Source organism: Eurypyga helias, unplaced genomic scaffold, assembly GCF_000690775.1.
Source record: "Eurypyga helias isolate BGI_N326 unplaced genomic scaffold, ASM69077v1 scaffold1917, whole genome shotgun sequence".
NCBI lineage: Eukaryota > Metazoa > Chordata > Aves > Eurypygiformes > Eurypygidae > Eurypyga > Eurypyga helias.
Window position 1 is genome coordinate 51,777 of NW_010263542.1, and position 16,478 is coordinate 68,254.

At 40.3% G+C, this 16,478-nt stretch overlaps 1 protein-coding gene across 1 annotated transcript in view; it reads left to right on the forward strand.

Annotated features, from left to right (window-relative positions):
• The window catches only part of UTRN (utrophin), a 105,716-nt gene that overhangs the window by 41,008 nt on the left and 48,230 nt on the right, over positions 1–16,478 (forward strand). The window contains exons 17-22 of the mRNA XM_010156065.1: positions 1,112–1,199; positions 3,655–3,890; positions 4,158–4,338; positions 7,130–7,275; positions 10,013–10,225; positions 16,074–16,187. Of these exons, the coding sequence (XP_010154367.1) occupies positions 1,112–1,199; positions 3,655–3,890; positions 4,158–4,338; positions 7,130–7,275; positions 10,013–10,225; positions 16,074–16,187 (978 nt within the window). The remainder of the gene's footprint in view (positions 1–1,111; positions 1,200–3,654; positions 3,891–4,157; positions 4,339–7,129; positions 7,276–10,012; positions 10,226–16,073; positions 16,188–16,478) is intronic.

The window sequence follows — 16,478 nt, forward strand, 5'->3', positions numbered from 1 at the left end:
GTCCTTGAGCATGCTTTGTTAATGAGGCTTACTGGAGCTTTAGCAGGACCTGTACCTGCTTTTGAAATCAAAGACAATACTTAAAAATATCTGTAAGGAGACTCCTTCTCAATGCTGTAGTGCAAAATGGTGCTGGTAGGAATGTTTGGAATGGCAGTACTGATGGAAATCAAAACCAAAACAACCCTCCCAATAGTTTATTTATAGATCTTTATGAATGTTTCTAGCCCTTTATAAAATAGGCTCCAGGACGAACACCAGGTTCCCATGAAGAGCACTGTTTTTACATGCTTGGGCTCCAAGTGGGTAGGACAGTGTTTGTTTTTCCCAGCTGTGCAAATAAATGCATGCTTCTTCTGAATTTAGCAAGTCTAAACCAGAGTAATGACCTTGGACATCAGTTTTTGAAGAGATTTTAATTTGGAGATACTTTGTTGTAATCACAAAAGATGTTGAACTTTTTGCCTTGTGACCAAGGAATTCATCTTTCTGCTGTGGATGTAATCCACCTATTGGCTCACACAGGAACATTCACCAGTATGTATGACTTGAGGGAGGAGCTTCTTCCTCAAAACATCTTGGTAGTCACATAGGATTTCCCTCATCATTTCTTTAGGAAGGAGAGTGAAGCACTAGAGCTTATGAGCGTAGATTACTAGTGTGCCATAGTCTTGCTGTCTGGGCTTGTAGGGAACAGGTGTTTGTTCCCTTCTACTGGAATCTCAGTAGAGACTGTAGAGGTGAAGGAACTATTTAAAGAAGGTTTTTTTTTCTCCACTGGTTCACAGGTGAATAAAAATTGTAATTATTCACAAGTGACTTGTTTTAGCTGTTGTCCAATATCTGATTTCACGTAGCAGGATCATCAACCCTTTTAACAATATTTTATTCCTGGTGTTGTGTGCCTGGTCCGCTAAACTGAGAGCTAACTCCTTTTGCATTTGTTTTCCAAGCAAACAGAACTAACACACATCCTACTAAGTGCTGTACCCAAGAAAACTGGAATGTGTTTTGGGTAGTAGTGGGAAAATACATGTTAGTGGGGGCAGGGAGGGGAAGGTCAAGAAAAATTACCGTCTCTGAAACTGTTATTTTGGGGTTCACTTTGTAGATGATTGAAAAAGAAAGAGTTGAAAAAAGCCAAAATCTAGGTGAACTGAAACGGAATGGACATATTCTTTTGGATCAAATGGCAAAGGGTAAGCAACTTCAAGTTTTTTTGTGATTTCATCAGCTGAATTGCTGGGAAATAATATTGAAATATGTGATCTCCTGCTAGGCATCACTGTATATTCCTTCACTCTCCCTCCATTTTCTTTCCTTCAGAGACACTGGTCATTGTTACTGGTACTAGTTATTGACACGTGTTTTGTTTTTATTAAAGCTTATAGAAAAGCAATTTTAATATTCTTTGTTTAATATGTGTGTGTGTTCACTTGCAACCTTTTAAGGGTTATTTTTACTGAAGTAGAAACAGTTTCTTAAAATGGCAGTAACATGCTTTTGGGGGAAGGAGTTGGCTTAATTTTAAATGGTGTGGAGATTTTAAGTATAAAATTTAAAAATATAATGGCCTTGAAGTGGTTATTTTGAAGCCAAATTTAAGCTTGATAAATGTGTGTATCTCTTTTTTTTATTCATAGTTTTCTCAATTTTTGTAAAAACTGTCAGTATGTTTTGATGATACAGTCACAATTTATGGCTCGAAGGCAAGAGAGAAGCCTACATGCTTGAGAAGATGATTGATTGTCAATTAAAACACCCGTGGAAACTTATAATTAACATCAGTGAAAGTTGAATCTTTAAGTCTTGCCAAAATCTTGTTTCATAATATGACAAAACTCTATCAGTGAAATGTGACTTTCTCCATAAAAGAGCTGTTCATTTCATCTAGAGAGTGTCTTTTAGATCTGCTATGCACTTGGCTTCTGGTGAAGTTGCTGTGATGGGTAGCATTCAGACATGTGAAGGGTGGTATGACTGTCCTGCATACTGACCAGCATCCCTTTTGGAAAATGTTGATTTCCTTTGAACTTCCCAACTGTCACACTTTTTCCAGCCAGCCCTTTTGCCTGGATGCCCCAATTTGCTAAGCAGCTCCAATCCAGCCATTGCCCTGAAGCTGATGGCTGGAGACCACTGGTTTCACTTGGATTTGGGTTATAAAAATGTGTAGCTGTTTCTTGTCTTCAAACCTGGACAGAAATCCTCCCTCCCGCTTTTATAAACCTCTCCAGCTGTAATAGGTCATGGCTATGAAACCAGTTACTATTGATCATAATGCATAGTTCAAAGCCTGCTTTGTATCAGCAAAAAATAAGATACAGAAATTGCTTCCTAATTGTTTGCTGTCTTAAAGATTGGGATCTACAGAAAATAACCGATTTACAGCCCCTGGCTTTGTTAGGGTCTGCTAGTGTGGCTTGTCCAGAGCAGGATGACAGCCCTTCTCTCCAAAACCAGGCCCAGCTACACCTGTATGGAGTAATGCACAGCACTGCCGTGCATGTGTGTACATCCATTTCTAGCTTGGGGCGTGTACAGGCCGTGCCGTAACGGCAGTGACCCATCACTGCGTGCACGCTCCCTTCTGTATGTGGCTGGTTGCAGCTGCTATGCTTCCGTGTTGTAGCTGTGCCAAGTGTATGGCCAGGGCGTGAAGCACAGGGAGGATCTGTGGAGCAGAGCCTTCGAGGGGCCTGGCTGGCTGCCCTCACTGGAGCGCTGGCCTCCACTTCTGCTGAAGTGGTGCAGCAAAAATAAACACCACCTCTCCCTGTGACTCTCCTCCTTATACTCTTACATCGTAAACGACAGAACTGTGAAGTTCAAATGACCCAAATATGCCTTATATAAAGAAGGTGGTACCTTGAAAGAGGATCTGCATCAGAGTTTTGCAATGGCCAGAATGTACTGTTGAATGCACATTGCACTGAAATTTCTTCATATGTAGCAAAATCGCCCGTTACTTCTGGCACATGAGGAAATAAAGGACCAAGAAATGGGTGGGAGTTCTGATCACTTCTGCTGTTGCATTGATTTGTCAGAATGATGGTGCAGCAGGTGCTTCATGTAGTCACTGTGAGTGGGAAATAACCTTGTGTTTTGTCGTGTTACTTTTGTACTTTTATTACCTAGTTATTCATTGTGTCTGCGTGCAGTGTGACATTGTCAGCCATTGCTCCCTCTTTCTTCCAGGTGGACAGGATTTCCATCTGCCTTTTCAATGACTTTATTGCTGCCTTCCAACTTGCTGCTTCTCTTTTTCTTTGTGGAGTCTAGGATCATTAAACAAAGAAATTCATTGAAAGCTTAATTAAATAAAGCTTGTCTTAAATCTGGATATCAAGTTCTAGACACAAATCGTGGTGGTGAAGAGTCATGATGGTTAAGAGTCAGCTCGCTGGTAGAAAGATATCAAGGGAAAAGGATGGAAGTGGAATATCTCACTCTTCATTTTACTATTAGTGTGGAAACATTAATACGTTGAAACATAATATTAGTAATAAGTACAGTTTTATGGATAGTGGACTTGGAATCGAATCATTTTGCATGCTAATGCAAATACCGCTATCTGAAGAGAGGAAAGGTTAAATGCCTGTTAATCAAAATGCATTGCAGTTAATATAACAATAATTTCTATAATCTTTTTAGAAGGACTTTCTACAGTGGATACGAAAACTGTAATGGAGAAAATATTGTCAGGGTGGAAAGAGATGGTTCAACATCTGGAAGAAGCGGACAGAAAGATAAAGTACCAGGAAGATATAAATGCTTATTTTAAGGAAATGAGTGAGCTTGAGAAAACTGTAATTGAGAAGGATGTCTGGCTTAAAAATGAAGAGTCTTCAGCATCCCAACCCTCAGCAGTCCTGAAAGACTTATGTCAGGTAAGTCTGACAAAACTTAATAATTTTGATTGGAAGCTGTTAGGAGCACAGAATACCCCAGAAGGGCTTAGCCTAGTCAGTAGGGTACCTCAATTTCTGAGGCATCCAGGACACCCGATTAGACTGGAAGACTTTGGCACCTGTGTCACAGGAGTACTTCAACATTGTTGCCCTAGTGATGTGGAGAAGCTGTGCTGCAGTAGCTTACTAAAATCTTTGCTAACAAGGGCAAGTGTGAGATTTGATTTCGCTTTTAATCGTTCACAGAGGGAGTTAACTCATCTTGTAAGCCTTAGTCCACGGTTGGAACACCTGAAAGCCACCTGCAAGGCACTCACCTCCCAGCCCATGCCTCCAAACTTCATTCAGGAGAGCTTGAATGGTTTTCTTGATCACTTCAAGTTGACTCGTCAGAAACTAGAGGAACATCACCAGCAGCTGAAGAAAGGTAAATACGTATACTGATTGTTCTTTTTTAAAACATGAGCCCTCCTGATACTTGTGTTCTGACATTTTTCATAGAATCATAGAATGGTTTGAGTTGAAAGGGACCTTGAAGACCATCTACTTCCAACCCCCCTGCCATGAGCAGGGACACCTTCGCAGTTGCCCAAAGCCTCATCCAGTCTGGCCTTGAACAATTCCAGGGATGGGGCGTCCACAGCTTCTCTGGGCAACCTGTTCCAGTGCCTCACCACCCTCTCCGTGAAGAATTATTTCCTGATATCTAACCTAAATCTGCCCGCTTTCAGTTTAAATCCATAAAAAAAACCCCAAAAAACCCCAAAACCCCAAAACACCAAAACCAACCCACTTTTGTTGTTTTGAGCTGATTGAAAATGCACTGAATTCTGGTAGAGTTTTCCGACTGTCTGGGAGACTTTGGGTCAGGCTGACACAAAATCTTTTTATGTACCTGAAAGAATATTTATATGATATCCATTGTTCTGTGGTGTTAAAAGTGATTATGCAAAGATGCAACATTCCTGAAACTACATTTAAGGAATTAGCAAAACATATTTAAGGTGGATAATACAGTTTGAAATGCTGTGTGTGTCTGGCACTTACAAAAATAAATAATAATACTAGAAATGAAAAATGGGGGATTAGGAGAACCTTGTAAAATTGAAGTGCGCATGTGAAATTTATTCTTTTTCATAGCTGCTTTGAGCACATTAGTCATACATAATTCCTTTTGGAAATTTCATCTTTGAAGTGATTGGGAATCTGGCTTGCTTTTCAGGCACTTTCTACTTGGGTTTTTGTTATGTTAAAAATTTCATTATGAGCATTCAAAAAGTCATGCAGGCTTCTAAAGGATTTTAAATGTAGTGCACAAAATATGTAGCTCTCAATAGTTTACAGTTGAGCAGCAAGAGCAGAGACCTGTAAGGAGATTTTTTTTTTCTTAGTTTTCATTTTGTTTCTAAGGAATCCAGGGAAGTGTTTTGTTAACGGCCCCACATAGAAGAGCATTAACACTTTATTCTGTGTGTAATAAAAATAGGCTCAATTACTAAATTGTTAGGCCACTTGTGTTGCACCAGACCTGGATGCTTTGATTATATCCATGCGGAAATCTGTATGAGTAATGTGTATCTCTGCCACGCTCAGCGGTATGTTTTTCATTCGTACTGTGAGGCATGATTATCTTATGGCTGTTCTGAGTTCTTCTGCTTTTGAATAATTTTATTGATATTGTGAGATTTGGTAAGTATTACATGATGTGACAAAAATACTCCTTATTTTTTCATGACATATATCACTTAAGGTGTTATTAGTATATTTGAACCAGTTATTACTTGGTAAAAACACCTTTACATATTATAATGTGTTAAATTTGTATTTGTGTAATTTTTTGCGTGATAACTTCTCTTCAGATTGTGACTTACTGAAGAACAGAGGGCAATGTCAGTTCAGGGTTTAGTTGTTTATTTACAGAATAGTTTGAATTGCCCTAAGGTTGAACTGTTGCTCCTATTTGTTTTTTACTGCATTCCTTTTTTCCCCCCTTTAAATTGATCCTGGCTTTTTGAGAAGAGGAAGCTAGGTAACTCTGATTCTCCCTAGAAATGTAGACATTCCTTAGTTATAAATGGTGTGACCGTTCTGACAGTAAGCTGTTGAAATGCTACCTGGTGAGTCAGAACAAGGCTTAGATTAATTTTCACTGGTGGCAGTAACGAAATTGCTTAGGAATCCAAGGCCAGAGAATGTGCATACCACAGTATGGGTCTTACAACAGAAATCCTGTTTGCTGCAGTTTTCTAAATCTGATGTTTTCATTCTGAAATGCCAGAGTGAGGTGCTACCTCCTGCCTGAGATTCCACAAAGGACTGGCTTGAGCAAAATCTGAGATGCAGTCAAAGATTGCAGGCACATACTGCATCCAAACTTTAATTCTCTTTTTCAGTCTTCCCAGATAGTGTCTCTGTTCCAGCAACAGGCTGAAAGCTGCTATTTTTATATATTTGTGTGTGTGTGTAGATACAAAAAAAAAAAAAAACAAAAAAACACCCAGACCCTACTACTACACTAATACATACTTTATATATGTGTGTTTATATAGTTACTGTATGTAGTGTGTATATGTAACTTTATATGTAATATATTGCTATTATAGATGCTATATGGACGAGGCTTTGAGCAACCTGGTCTAGCGGAAGGTGTCCCTGCCCATGGCAGGGGGGTTGGAACTAGATGATCTTTAAGGTCCCTTCCAACCCAAACCATTCTGTGATTCTGTGCTATAGTTTATATTCTATATATAGTAGATATCTGTGCATGTTGTATGCAAATATTAGATATGTCTAAAACGTTTAAAAATAAATAATACTAAATTGTGGGGATGTAGGCATGCAAAAGCCCAAGTACTATTGATTCCACCGCCCTGCCCAGCCCCAGAGATCTAGGTTCTTAGATGTATAACAAAATACTAAAAATGGAACTTTTTAACTGGATGTGTGTGTGGGTTTGTTATTGTGTCTTTATTATTATATCCTATATAATACATATTTATATATTATATACATTACTTTTGAAAGGAAAAAGCATTGCCATCAGCAGAAGAGTTTTTTAACTCTTGGAAAGTCTTGGCAGGATTCAGTGTATATCTCATGTGATTTCTTGTTTCTGAATGATTCTGATAACTTTGATTATGTTCACATCTCTGGTAATCTGGGTCTCATGTCTATTTCCTGACCCTGCATTTTGTTCCATCACTCTTTAATGCTACCAGAGGCAGAAAGCCAGCCGAGCCAGGACTACGTGGACTGCCTGCAGCGGCTGAAGGAGACACTGGTTGAGCTGGAGTGCAAGCAGCAGTCCATCGCCAGTGGGCTGAGCGAACCCAGTAAGGTCGAGAAGGCCCTGCAGCAGGCAAAGGTAACCCTTACCTTCGTGCTGAAGTGAGGAAGTTGCTTATTCAGACCCCCTCATCTGCTTTTTCTTGCCTTGTTTTCAGTGGAATTACTAAGAGGGAAGCCCATCAAGGAGCGGTGGGTGGAAGCGGCCTCTGGGTGTTGCTTGCTGAAAGCTGGGTCACTGCAGGCTGCTGAGGGATGTGTCTGGGCAAGGGCTGGGTATATCTGAGCCTGCAGACTTTACAGCTTCTGGTGCAGCCTGTGCTAGGAGGCCAGGTCGAGAGACCTGAGACTGCTCGGCTAGGGGAAGAGGAGGCTCTGAGGGATCTTGTCTAAAGTGCTGCAGCACCTTGGACCACTTGGGCAGCCTCCCCAGGCTCTCTCCAGTGTGCCAATGTCTCTCTTGTGCTGAGGAGCCCCAAATGGATGTGAGGGCTCCAAGACCACCTCCTTCTCAGGAACTTGGTTGGATCAGGTTGGTGACCCGATCCAAGCTCTGCTCCTTTGCGACTGAGCATGGTTGTGAGGAAAGGCAGGAGCTGGGGGCCTGCCTTTCCCTCCCTTTGGAGCTGCCTTTTAGCTCTCCATGCCTCAGCCACACCTCGGCCACCTGGCACCTTCCTGGCCTTCTCAGGCTTGCGGTCTTGGGGAGACCATGTCCCTGCCCTGTGGCAGTGTGGGCTCCCTGACCCTGCCTCTGCCCTCCCACTGAGGCCGTGGTGTGCAGGCTTGTCATCCGCTCCTCCAAGTGCTGGCTGTAGCCTACCCAGTCAGGTGCCTGCCTGCTTAAACTGTCTCTGTGGTTCAGCTGGTTAACAAATCCATCCCATTTCATCCTGCTCGGCTGTTATGAGTGACTGTACTTCCCTGGCCTCCAGATTGCTTTTCAAGGGAAACAATGCTTTCAAGCCATAAAGGTAATTGATGCACAAATTCTGTCCAGTGAAATGGTATTTTGTTTCCTATTATGAACCTATAAAGTAGGGGAAAATCTATGGATGACAGTTGCTTTGTAAATATTAGTTACTGTGGAAGCGCTGCAGTGACGGGAGAGAATCATGTATCTCAGCTACTTTTTGCTTTAAAAACTCAGACAAATACTTCCCTGCCCCCACTCTACTGTCCCCCACTGCTTCAGTGGAATCATGCTTAATTAAAAAACATGTGTTTTTTGCTGTGTGGTGGCACAAGAGGGGCTGCAGGTGGCTCTGGAGAAGCTCTTGAACTCCACTTGTTGGTAGTGGGGGGAGGCTGTGTCTGTCTGTATCCTTTTCTTTCAGCAGAGAGTGATCAAATAGGGATTTTTAAAAGCCCCCTAAAGGGGTGTTAGTACTTTGTTTTTTTTTTTTGAACCAGCAGATTAAAGAAAGTTCCAAGGTCTTTGATTTGCTCTTTTATTTTTGTTTATGTATTGTTTAAAGTTGGCAGAGATTTTTCTGGTCCACATGCTGGTTGAATTGCAATGGCATTTAGTCTTTGGAGGCTTGTCTTCTCCTACTTCTGCCCCAATCCCTCCTTCCCTTTTTCTTTACAGGCTAATTAAACTGAAAGGATATAGTATGCCACTGTGGGAGCTTTAAAGAGCACGATGGGAGCTGGGAACAAACCGCAGATGATGAGCTGCTTTGTGGATCAGGGATTGTCCAGCTCTTTCTTCTGCACTTTAGCAGTCACTGCTAAGTGCTTCAGGCATAGACCCAAGCCAGGGATCGACTCAGTCTGTGCCCCCTGCACAGAAAGCTCTTGTTTGCAGAAACATGCACCCCTCTTCCCAGTTTCATTGCTACCCCACTACCTATCTTTTTAGAGGAAATGATACACTTTATCCTGTTAATACAAAGTAAGATTGAGAACATAAGCATATTGAAAAGAAAATTCTTCCTCAGTAAAATACAGTAAATAATATGCACACACATCTCACATGTACATGGTAAATGTATTTACTAGCAAAGTTGAATTCCTGAAATTATTAGTGGTTTTGTGTGTTCATTCAAAATCTGTCTTAAAGAAATTTTAACCAGCATAACAAAAATGACTGATATAATTAAGTGGCAGTGTTTTTTCATGTCTTGGCTCATAACTTCAGTTGTTATTTTTCCTTCATATTGGGAAATTATCTCAAGTGACACTTCATATCAGCAATGCTGTACTGAATATATTCAAATTGTACTGAATATATTCAAATTGTATCCTCTTCGTATTCCAGCTGGAAGGGTAGCTTTCAAAACTCAAGAAACTAGAGCTTTCATTGCAGCGAGATGTTACAATACTTTTACTTTATAAAGCCTGGAAGGACACACTCAGCCTGTTTGTGTGGGCTTCATTGCTTGTTTTCTTTTTCAAAAAATGTATCTGTGGAGGGAATTAAAAGCTGAGGGTCTGGTATGTCTACATTGCAGTTTCTTTTGTGACTGCAGTGTAGTGTAGCTGTTGCTTTGCTAACTTGAGTGCCAGTATCGCTCAGCACAGGAGAGGCGTAGGTGCCTGGGTGTGTTTAGCTATGAGGCTGAGCTTTACAGCCCATTCTGTAATCTCTGCTACGGCACTAGTAGGGCAGCTGAAGGTTTTGCTGCTTTAACAGGTGGTTTTGGACATCTCTGCTGCAATAACTGCAGTAGCTGGGTATCACTCTTCACTGAGTCTCTGCTCTGCACAACAAAACCATTGACGTACTTGCACTTGTGTTTAAGCCTGTACCTGTTGTATGGCCAATACTGGGAGCAGACTTCATTTATTTATTCATTTACTTTTCATTGCAGATGATTTGTGAGACACTGGAAGCCCAGAAGCCCAGGGTAGATAAACTTGCTGAAGAAACAAAGGCTTTGGAGAAACATGCTGCTTCGGATGTAAAAAAGTTCTACACGCAAGAGTTAAAGCATGTGCAGGGACACTGGGACAAGTTAAAGCTCAAGATTTCCAAAGATGTTAAAGCACTGGAGGAAATTACATCCAAGCTGAGAATATTTGAGGTAAAATAAAAGGATTTTTTTTTTTTTGTTACATAACTCAGGTTTTCTGTAGCCCTCTCTTTCTCTGTGTTCCTATAGGAGTCCAGAGGATACTGGTTGACAAGTGAAATGTGAATTGGACAGTAGTCTGGCAGGGGCTGGAAGCATGTGTGTTGTGTTTGTAGCAGGGTAGCAGAGGACTTTTAACGTGCTCAGGTCATTATTTTATCTTAATAAATTTTAAATTAATTTTAATTTAAAATTAACGGTCCTCTTCTTTCAGTACTGAAGTCAAGGGTGTGTCACCTGTGCTGTTGAAGGCTTGATCCCAGCAGGGGCTGAGTGCCCTCTATTGTAGCTGGTGTCAGGTACCCATGGCCTTACTCGTTTGACATCTAAAATTGAAATTCCATACTTGTTACAGAGAACCTGCTCTTTCAAGTGGGGTTTCTGTCAACAGTAATAAAGAACTAGTACAGCCTGTTAGAAAAGTAAGTAAAGAAAATGCTTATGTATAGTGAGATTTCCAGTTTCAACAGATGGCCTCTGAAGTGTCATGAAGGAGAGTTAAAGCATTGAGTTTAATTAGCACTCTTGTGTGTATATATATGTAAAATACATATGAAAATCTACATGACAGAAAATCCCAATACTTTAAAAATGAAGGGATTAAAACCAAGGGTATATTTAAAGGATATTTAGATGTTTAACCCATGAATAAAGAGAGGGGAGAGAAGCGCTTAAGCAACTTAGCGGAGGTTGATTCAGTATTTACTGGTTAGATGGGTTTCTTTGTGCTTGCTTTAAGTCCTTTCTCTAGACTATTTCTATTCCTCAGGGGAGAGGAAAAAAAAATCATAGAAACTAAATATAACATGATTTAGCCCATGGCAATACTATTGTGACCCAGAAGTTAAATAGGCACTAACTATTCTTCAGTATCAGCTTGAAAGTATAAGCTGATCAGAGCAGTATAAAAGCCCAAATACAGTGTCATTGTTTTTCTCCCTAGAGTAATGTTTAACTAGACTTTAAATAAGTTTCATAATATTTTCATTTTCATGTAATATTTTAAACTTCGTAAAGCAAGAATGTGCTTTTAGAGATTCTCTGTCTCTTGGGATGAAGGCACAGGTGCATTAGCTAACAGAAATCTGTAATTTCACATGCATTAAACAATTTAATGAAATCATTAATGAAATTATTTACATTCTTTTCCATTCAACAGCGTATGTATCACACAGTTTATAAACACAAGCAAATTGCTGCATCTACCCACGTCAGAGCATTGCTGCCATGCATGCACATCACTATTTTTCCCCAAAAGTTTCTTTCAATCTTGCTGTGCCCTCCCTCTGAACCAGAAAACTGTTCTTTTACTTGATAGTGGATTCAACCTTCAGAATAAGTAGTGATTGGTTTTGTTTGGTTGGTTGGGCTTTTTTTCTGTTTGTTTTGTTTGTGCGTTTTTTTTTTTTTTAAGTCAGACAGGATCTTTAATGACTACTCAACTGAAATTTGTATTAGTGAGGCCAGGAAATTGACTTGCATGATGTTGCAGTGAAAGTTGGACAAGCAGTGGCTGATTATGACTTAGAAGTAGTAAAAGCCTTTTTTTGTTGGTGGTGGTGTTTGTGGGTGTGGTTCCCCCCCCCCAAACCTGGAAGAAGTCATAGTAGTGGTAATGGATTTTAACTAAATGACAAAGCAGAGTGCACACCCATGGTCCCACATAAAGTTTCACTTGGGGGAAAAAGGCTGAAGGAAAAAAACTCGTTCCTGCTCGTAAAGGCGGGAGTTATTTGTTAATTATTTGTTTCAGGACTTGAGCGGCTCCTCACAGTGTGTGTGGGACACGTGTGTGTATGAATAGCATAGGTATGGTAGTCCAGCCTAGGCTAGTTACCTTGTAGATGGAAGCCACAAAACAACCTATGAATAAGGGAATTGCAGGTTTTGACAGGAAAAAAATTACTTTTGTGTAACATTGTTAGGCTGCATTACCTGGAGCATAAAGATAAAAGCTGTCCTTGCACTGCCACCCCCCAGCCCCTTAAAGAACACATTCAGGAATAGGTATACTTGTGCACCTACATTTCTGAGACAGTTTCTGCTTTTAGTCTGGTTCTTTAAACCTGTCTTGCTGTAGTACTTGCAGCAGCCTGTGGGGTGATGCAGATCTGTGGAGGAGCCCGTGCCACTGGTCAGCGGGAACTGACAGCTCTAAGTGAGCTGGCTTGTACGGGTGCCGAGAAGAAATTATCTTCTGAGGCTTAGGCAAGCCCTGGGTGCTTACTTTCCAGCAACCACCTTCTCATTAATTTTTCTCCTGACTTTGCCCTAAATGTACAATATTCCAATATGTGTCATTCTCTTCCCTCTCTTTCTGGTTACACTTAATAGTTACTTAGTCTGACAGAATACATATTCTGCGTGTAAGCCTGCCTCAACATCCTTTGTGCAACATCTTTCTATCAGTCGTCTTTAAATGATTGCAGCCTTCCAGTTGCCTTGATTGTCTGTAGCTACACTGAGCAAGACCTACTTACCTCATCAGTTTTAGCAGCATTTTTTTTCTCCCTTAATTTCTTGTAAGTGCTGAACTCCTTCTGCACTTGAATCGTGTTCAGTTGAGTGGTCTGTATGTGCACCTACTTTCCTAACTCACAGCTTTAGCTGGGTGAAGAGTGGCTCCTGAAAACTGAAATTCTCTCTTGTGTCTGTGTGTGTGTGTATATACATATCTGAGGGTAGGGTACACATGTGCAGTATTAGCATGTAAGGTTTTTATTTAGTAATCAATCATTCAGTTATTTCAGCAAAACATGAAGGGCTGTATTCTCCACAGCTGTCCAAAGTGATGTTGGTACCACCAAGTATGTGAAGCACTCACTGATGAAAGATGTGGACTAGAGTTTTGAAGAGCCGGGGAGAGCAGCGCATTCAAGCTGTGCGCTGTTGTATAGATCTGGGAACAGAATTTTTTCCCAAGTGAGATGATAAAACTTTCCTGTTACCTTAAAAAAAAAAGTACGGAAGGTGAAAAAGAAATTAAAGCAGAAGAAAAAATAGTTAAAAAAATTATTAAATAGTTGAAAATGGAAGGAATACATAGTGGTGCTATCTATAGAAATAAGGGGCTTATACTGGGGGTGTTTTCTCATAACTGAATTTTTAAGTACACAGTTCCTGTGTTTTCTAAATGTTTCATAAAGCTACCAGTGGATAGGCAGTCATTTATTTATATTCTCTGATTTTTCCTTTGAAGGAGTTGCACTAATCTGTACAGAGATTTTTGTAGTCTAGCACTGTATGAATAAAAATGAGAATGTGGAGCAAGTTGAATGAAAAGGCTGTGGGTGGGCGGCATTGGACAGCTCAGGATGCAACTTGCACTGCAAGAAGGATTGATATGGGAGACTGGGTGCCTGCTCCTGGTGCAGAAACTGAGTGGATCAGTACTGGAGATGCGATAAGATTAGTTTGGAGAATGGCTGGGCAGTAGCATCTCAGTTGAGAGGGATGAAGTGTCTATCTATTAAAGGAAAAGAAAAATTGAAAAGTGGGGGGGAAAGGAAAAAATAGGAATAAGTGAATGACAACCCTTGGAGAACATGTGGTCATGTGTAGACAGCACGGTTTATTTTTAATGTTTCTTTTTTTAATAATTCACCTTTAAAACCTGACATTTCCCAAAACAGCACTACTCACATTTAGGTTTTTGAAAAGAAACTGAATGTAAGTATTCTCATTTTAACACTGAGCAGACGGATGAACAGTGCTTAAAATGTCCTTGTTAGTCTGATGAGTAAGTCAGTGGCAGATCTGCCTGTGGGTCCTGTCGCTCAATTGGCCCTTCTGTGATTTGAGATGTGGCAGAGGCTCCCCCAAGCTGACAACATGTGTATTAGTGACATGATCTGAATTGTACTGTGTGACTGTGATAGTCATGTGATGGGAAAAGTAGATAAGGCTCATTCTATCAGTTTTGCATCTTGTATTTTCTAGAAGAAGATGTCTGTATCTTGTATTCTCTGTTATCATGCCTCTAATACCGCATGGCTTGGTGTGTCTTTGACTATGTATCGCCCTCAGTTCTTCTAAATCTACTGCACAGCTGCACATCGTGTGGTTTTTCTTGGAGTGAGCAAGTTAAAATACAGCATGTTTGATGTTTATTCCTGCCTGGAATAAATTTTAGAAACTGATGCAGTGTGTTATTTATGTCAAAAAATTGTGAGCTCTTGTACATCAACAACATACACTGGGTATTTGACCACTGGCAATTAGTTACCTGCACAGTGCAGGGGCACTTAGTTCATTAAACTTCTGTAGACTTGGCTTGTGATTCAGCAAGTTATTTAAATGTGTGCCTAACTTTGTGAGTAATCCCATTTAAGTCACTTCAGCTACTTATGTAAGTAGCTTACTGTAAGCAAGCTAAATTAGGTATATGCTAAAATTCCTTGTCAAATGGCAGCCTTTATAAATATGTATTTTCTTACATTAAGCCACGGTTCACTGTTAAGCCTCCTGGGGTCTGTTTTTTTGGAAAGTGATTTTCAGGCTAATCAGCTGCAAGAAATTCCCCCAAAATGGAAAAGGAATGAAAAGAAAAGTTATCACTTTGACCTCTAATGGTTTCATTGGCCTAAAAATAAACATGATCTTGGTCTAATGGGTTTTCATAAATGCAGACTTTTTTTTTTTTTTTGAGAAGCGGTGTGTAATGTATTGATCTTGAAAGAACTGTTATTGCAAGGTTTTTAGAGAAACAAAGTGTTTGCTTTCCTCCTTGGTGACATGCAGAGTAGAAGGTGAAGCTGATGAGCTTTGACTCGGCTGCTCAGTGACAGTGCTCTGTGATGACAGTTGTGTCAGAATAAAAAGATGCCATCTATTAAAAAAACCCAAAAACCGAACCAAACAGTGTTGATTAAAAAAAGTCCAGCTATATCATTAAAAAATGACAATCACATAACTCAGTTGAACCAGGACAAGGAAAAACTTTCTCCTTGCTCTAAGTTTGTGGTGGTTTTGTTTGTAAGGGTGATTGGAAATATCCAGAATTGCATGGGAAGGGAATGAAAACCTTCCTGTTTCTCCCCCACCTACCTTATGTCCTTGCAGGATATAAAGCAACTACCAAATGTTAGGTCAGATAACTGAACTTGTGTACATATTTACTTTTTTCCCTGTGCGTTGCTCTAATGAGTGCAGTAGCTGCTATTGGCCTCAAACAGATTTTTTTTTTTTTTAAGTGGTTAATCTAATCCTCTGTGGTATTTTCCTTTTGTGCCTGTGTTTTCTCTGTAAGGTGCATGGCTTTCCCAGCATAGCTTCTACCTGTCAAGTAGGTTTAGCATTACCCCCTCCTCTTCTCCTCACATATATTTCTGTAGGGCCCTCTCTTTTCCTTAGAGTGCAGTAAGTCTCTGTAATGAGTGTGGTGGAAACAGTCATACATGATTTCTGTTATCAGGAAAATAGTATATCCAGCCCTCAGCCAGGTCCATCATGTGAAGGGTAGCCACATGCTTCTTGAAGCCATGCTTTGCCTCCTTTCTTGATCCCATATTTCCGTGTGGTTGGTAGTCTGGAGCAGCACAGTGTCATGTTGTGGCATGGATGGGAGAATATCACTGTTGTGAATTTAATTTGCATACAGTTTTGAGAACAGAGAAATTAGGGGAGGAAAAAACCAAACCAAACAACCAAAACGTTAAACCAAGGGTAGTCTGATTCAAAACCAAGGTGACACTTGCAGCTTGTAGTATATTCTTTTCACACTGCTAGAAGTTGAAGTGCAACAGCCATACGTTCTTCATCACAGCATTGTATCAACTCTTCACTACTATATTTGATTTAGACTGATTCAAAGGTTGTTCAGAAGTGGATGGATGGTGTGAAAGACTTCTTAATGACAGAAAAGGCTGTTCAAGGAGATACCGAAGGACTTCAAAGACAACTTGACCAGTGCACAGTGAGTTTTACTCCTTTAAGGAACCTTTAGAAATGAATCATGACCAGCATCTCTTTGTTATTATTTTGCTTGTGTTAGTAAATGGTGTCCATGGCATATTCCATAAAGCCTACCAGAAGAAAATGTCTTATCTTTCTTCAGGGCACATTTTAATTGGTTCCTTGTATATAGCCGTAACACTTCATACTTTTCAAAGGTCTTCGCCATATTTACAAATACTCATCTACAAGTTGACATTATTTCCTCTGAAAATGTGTTTTGTTTTTCTACCCAGCCCCCCCTCCCCCTGCC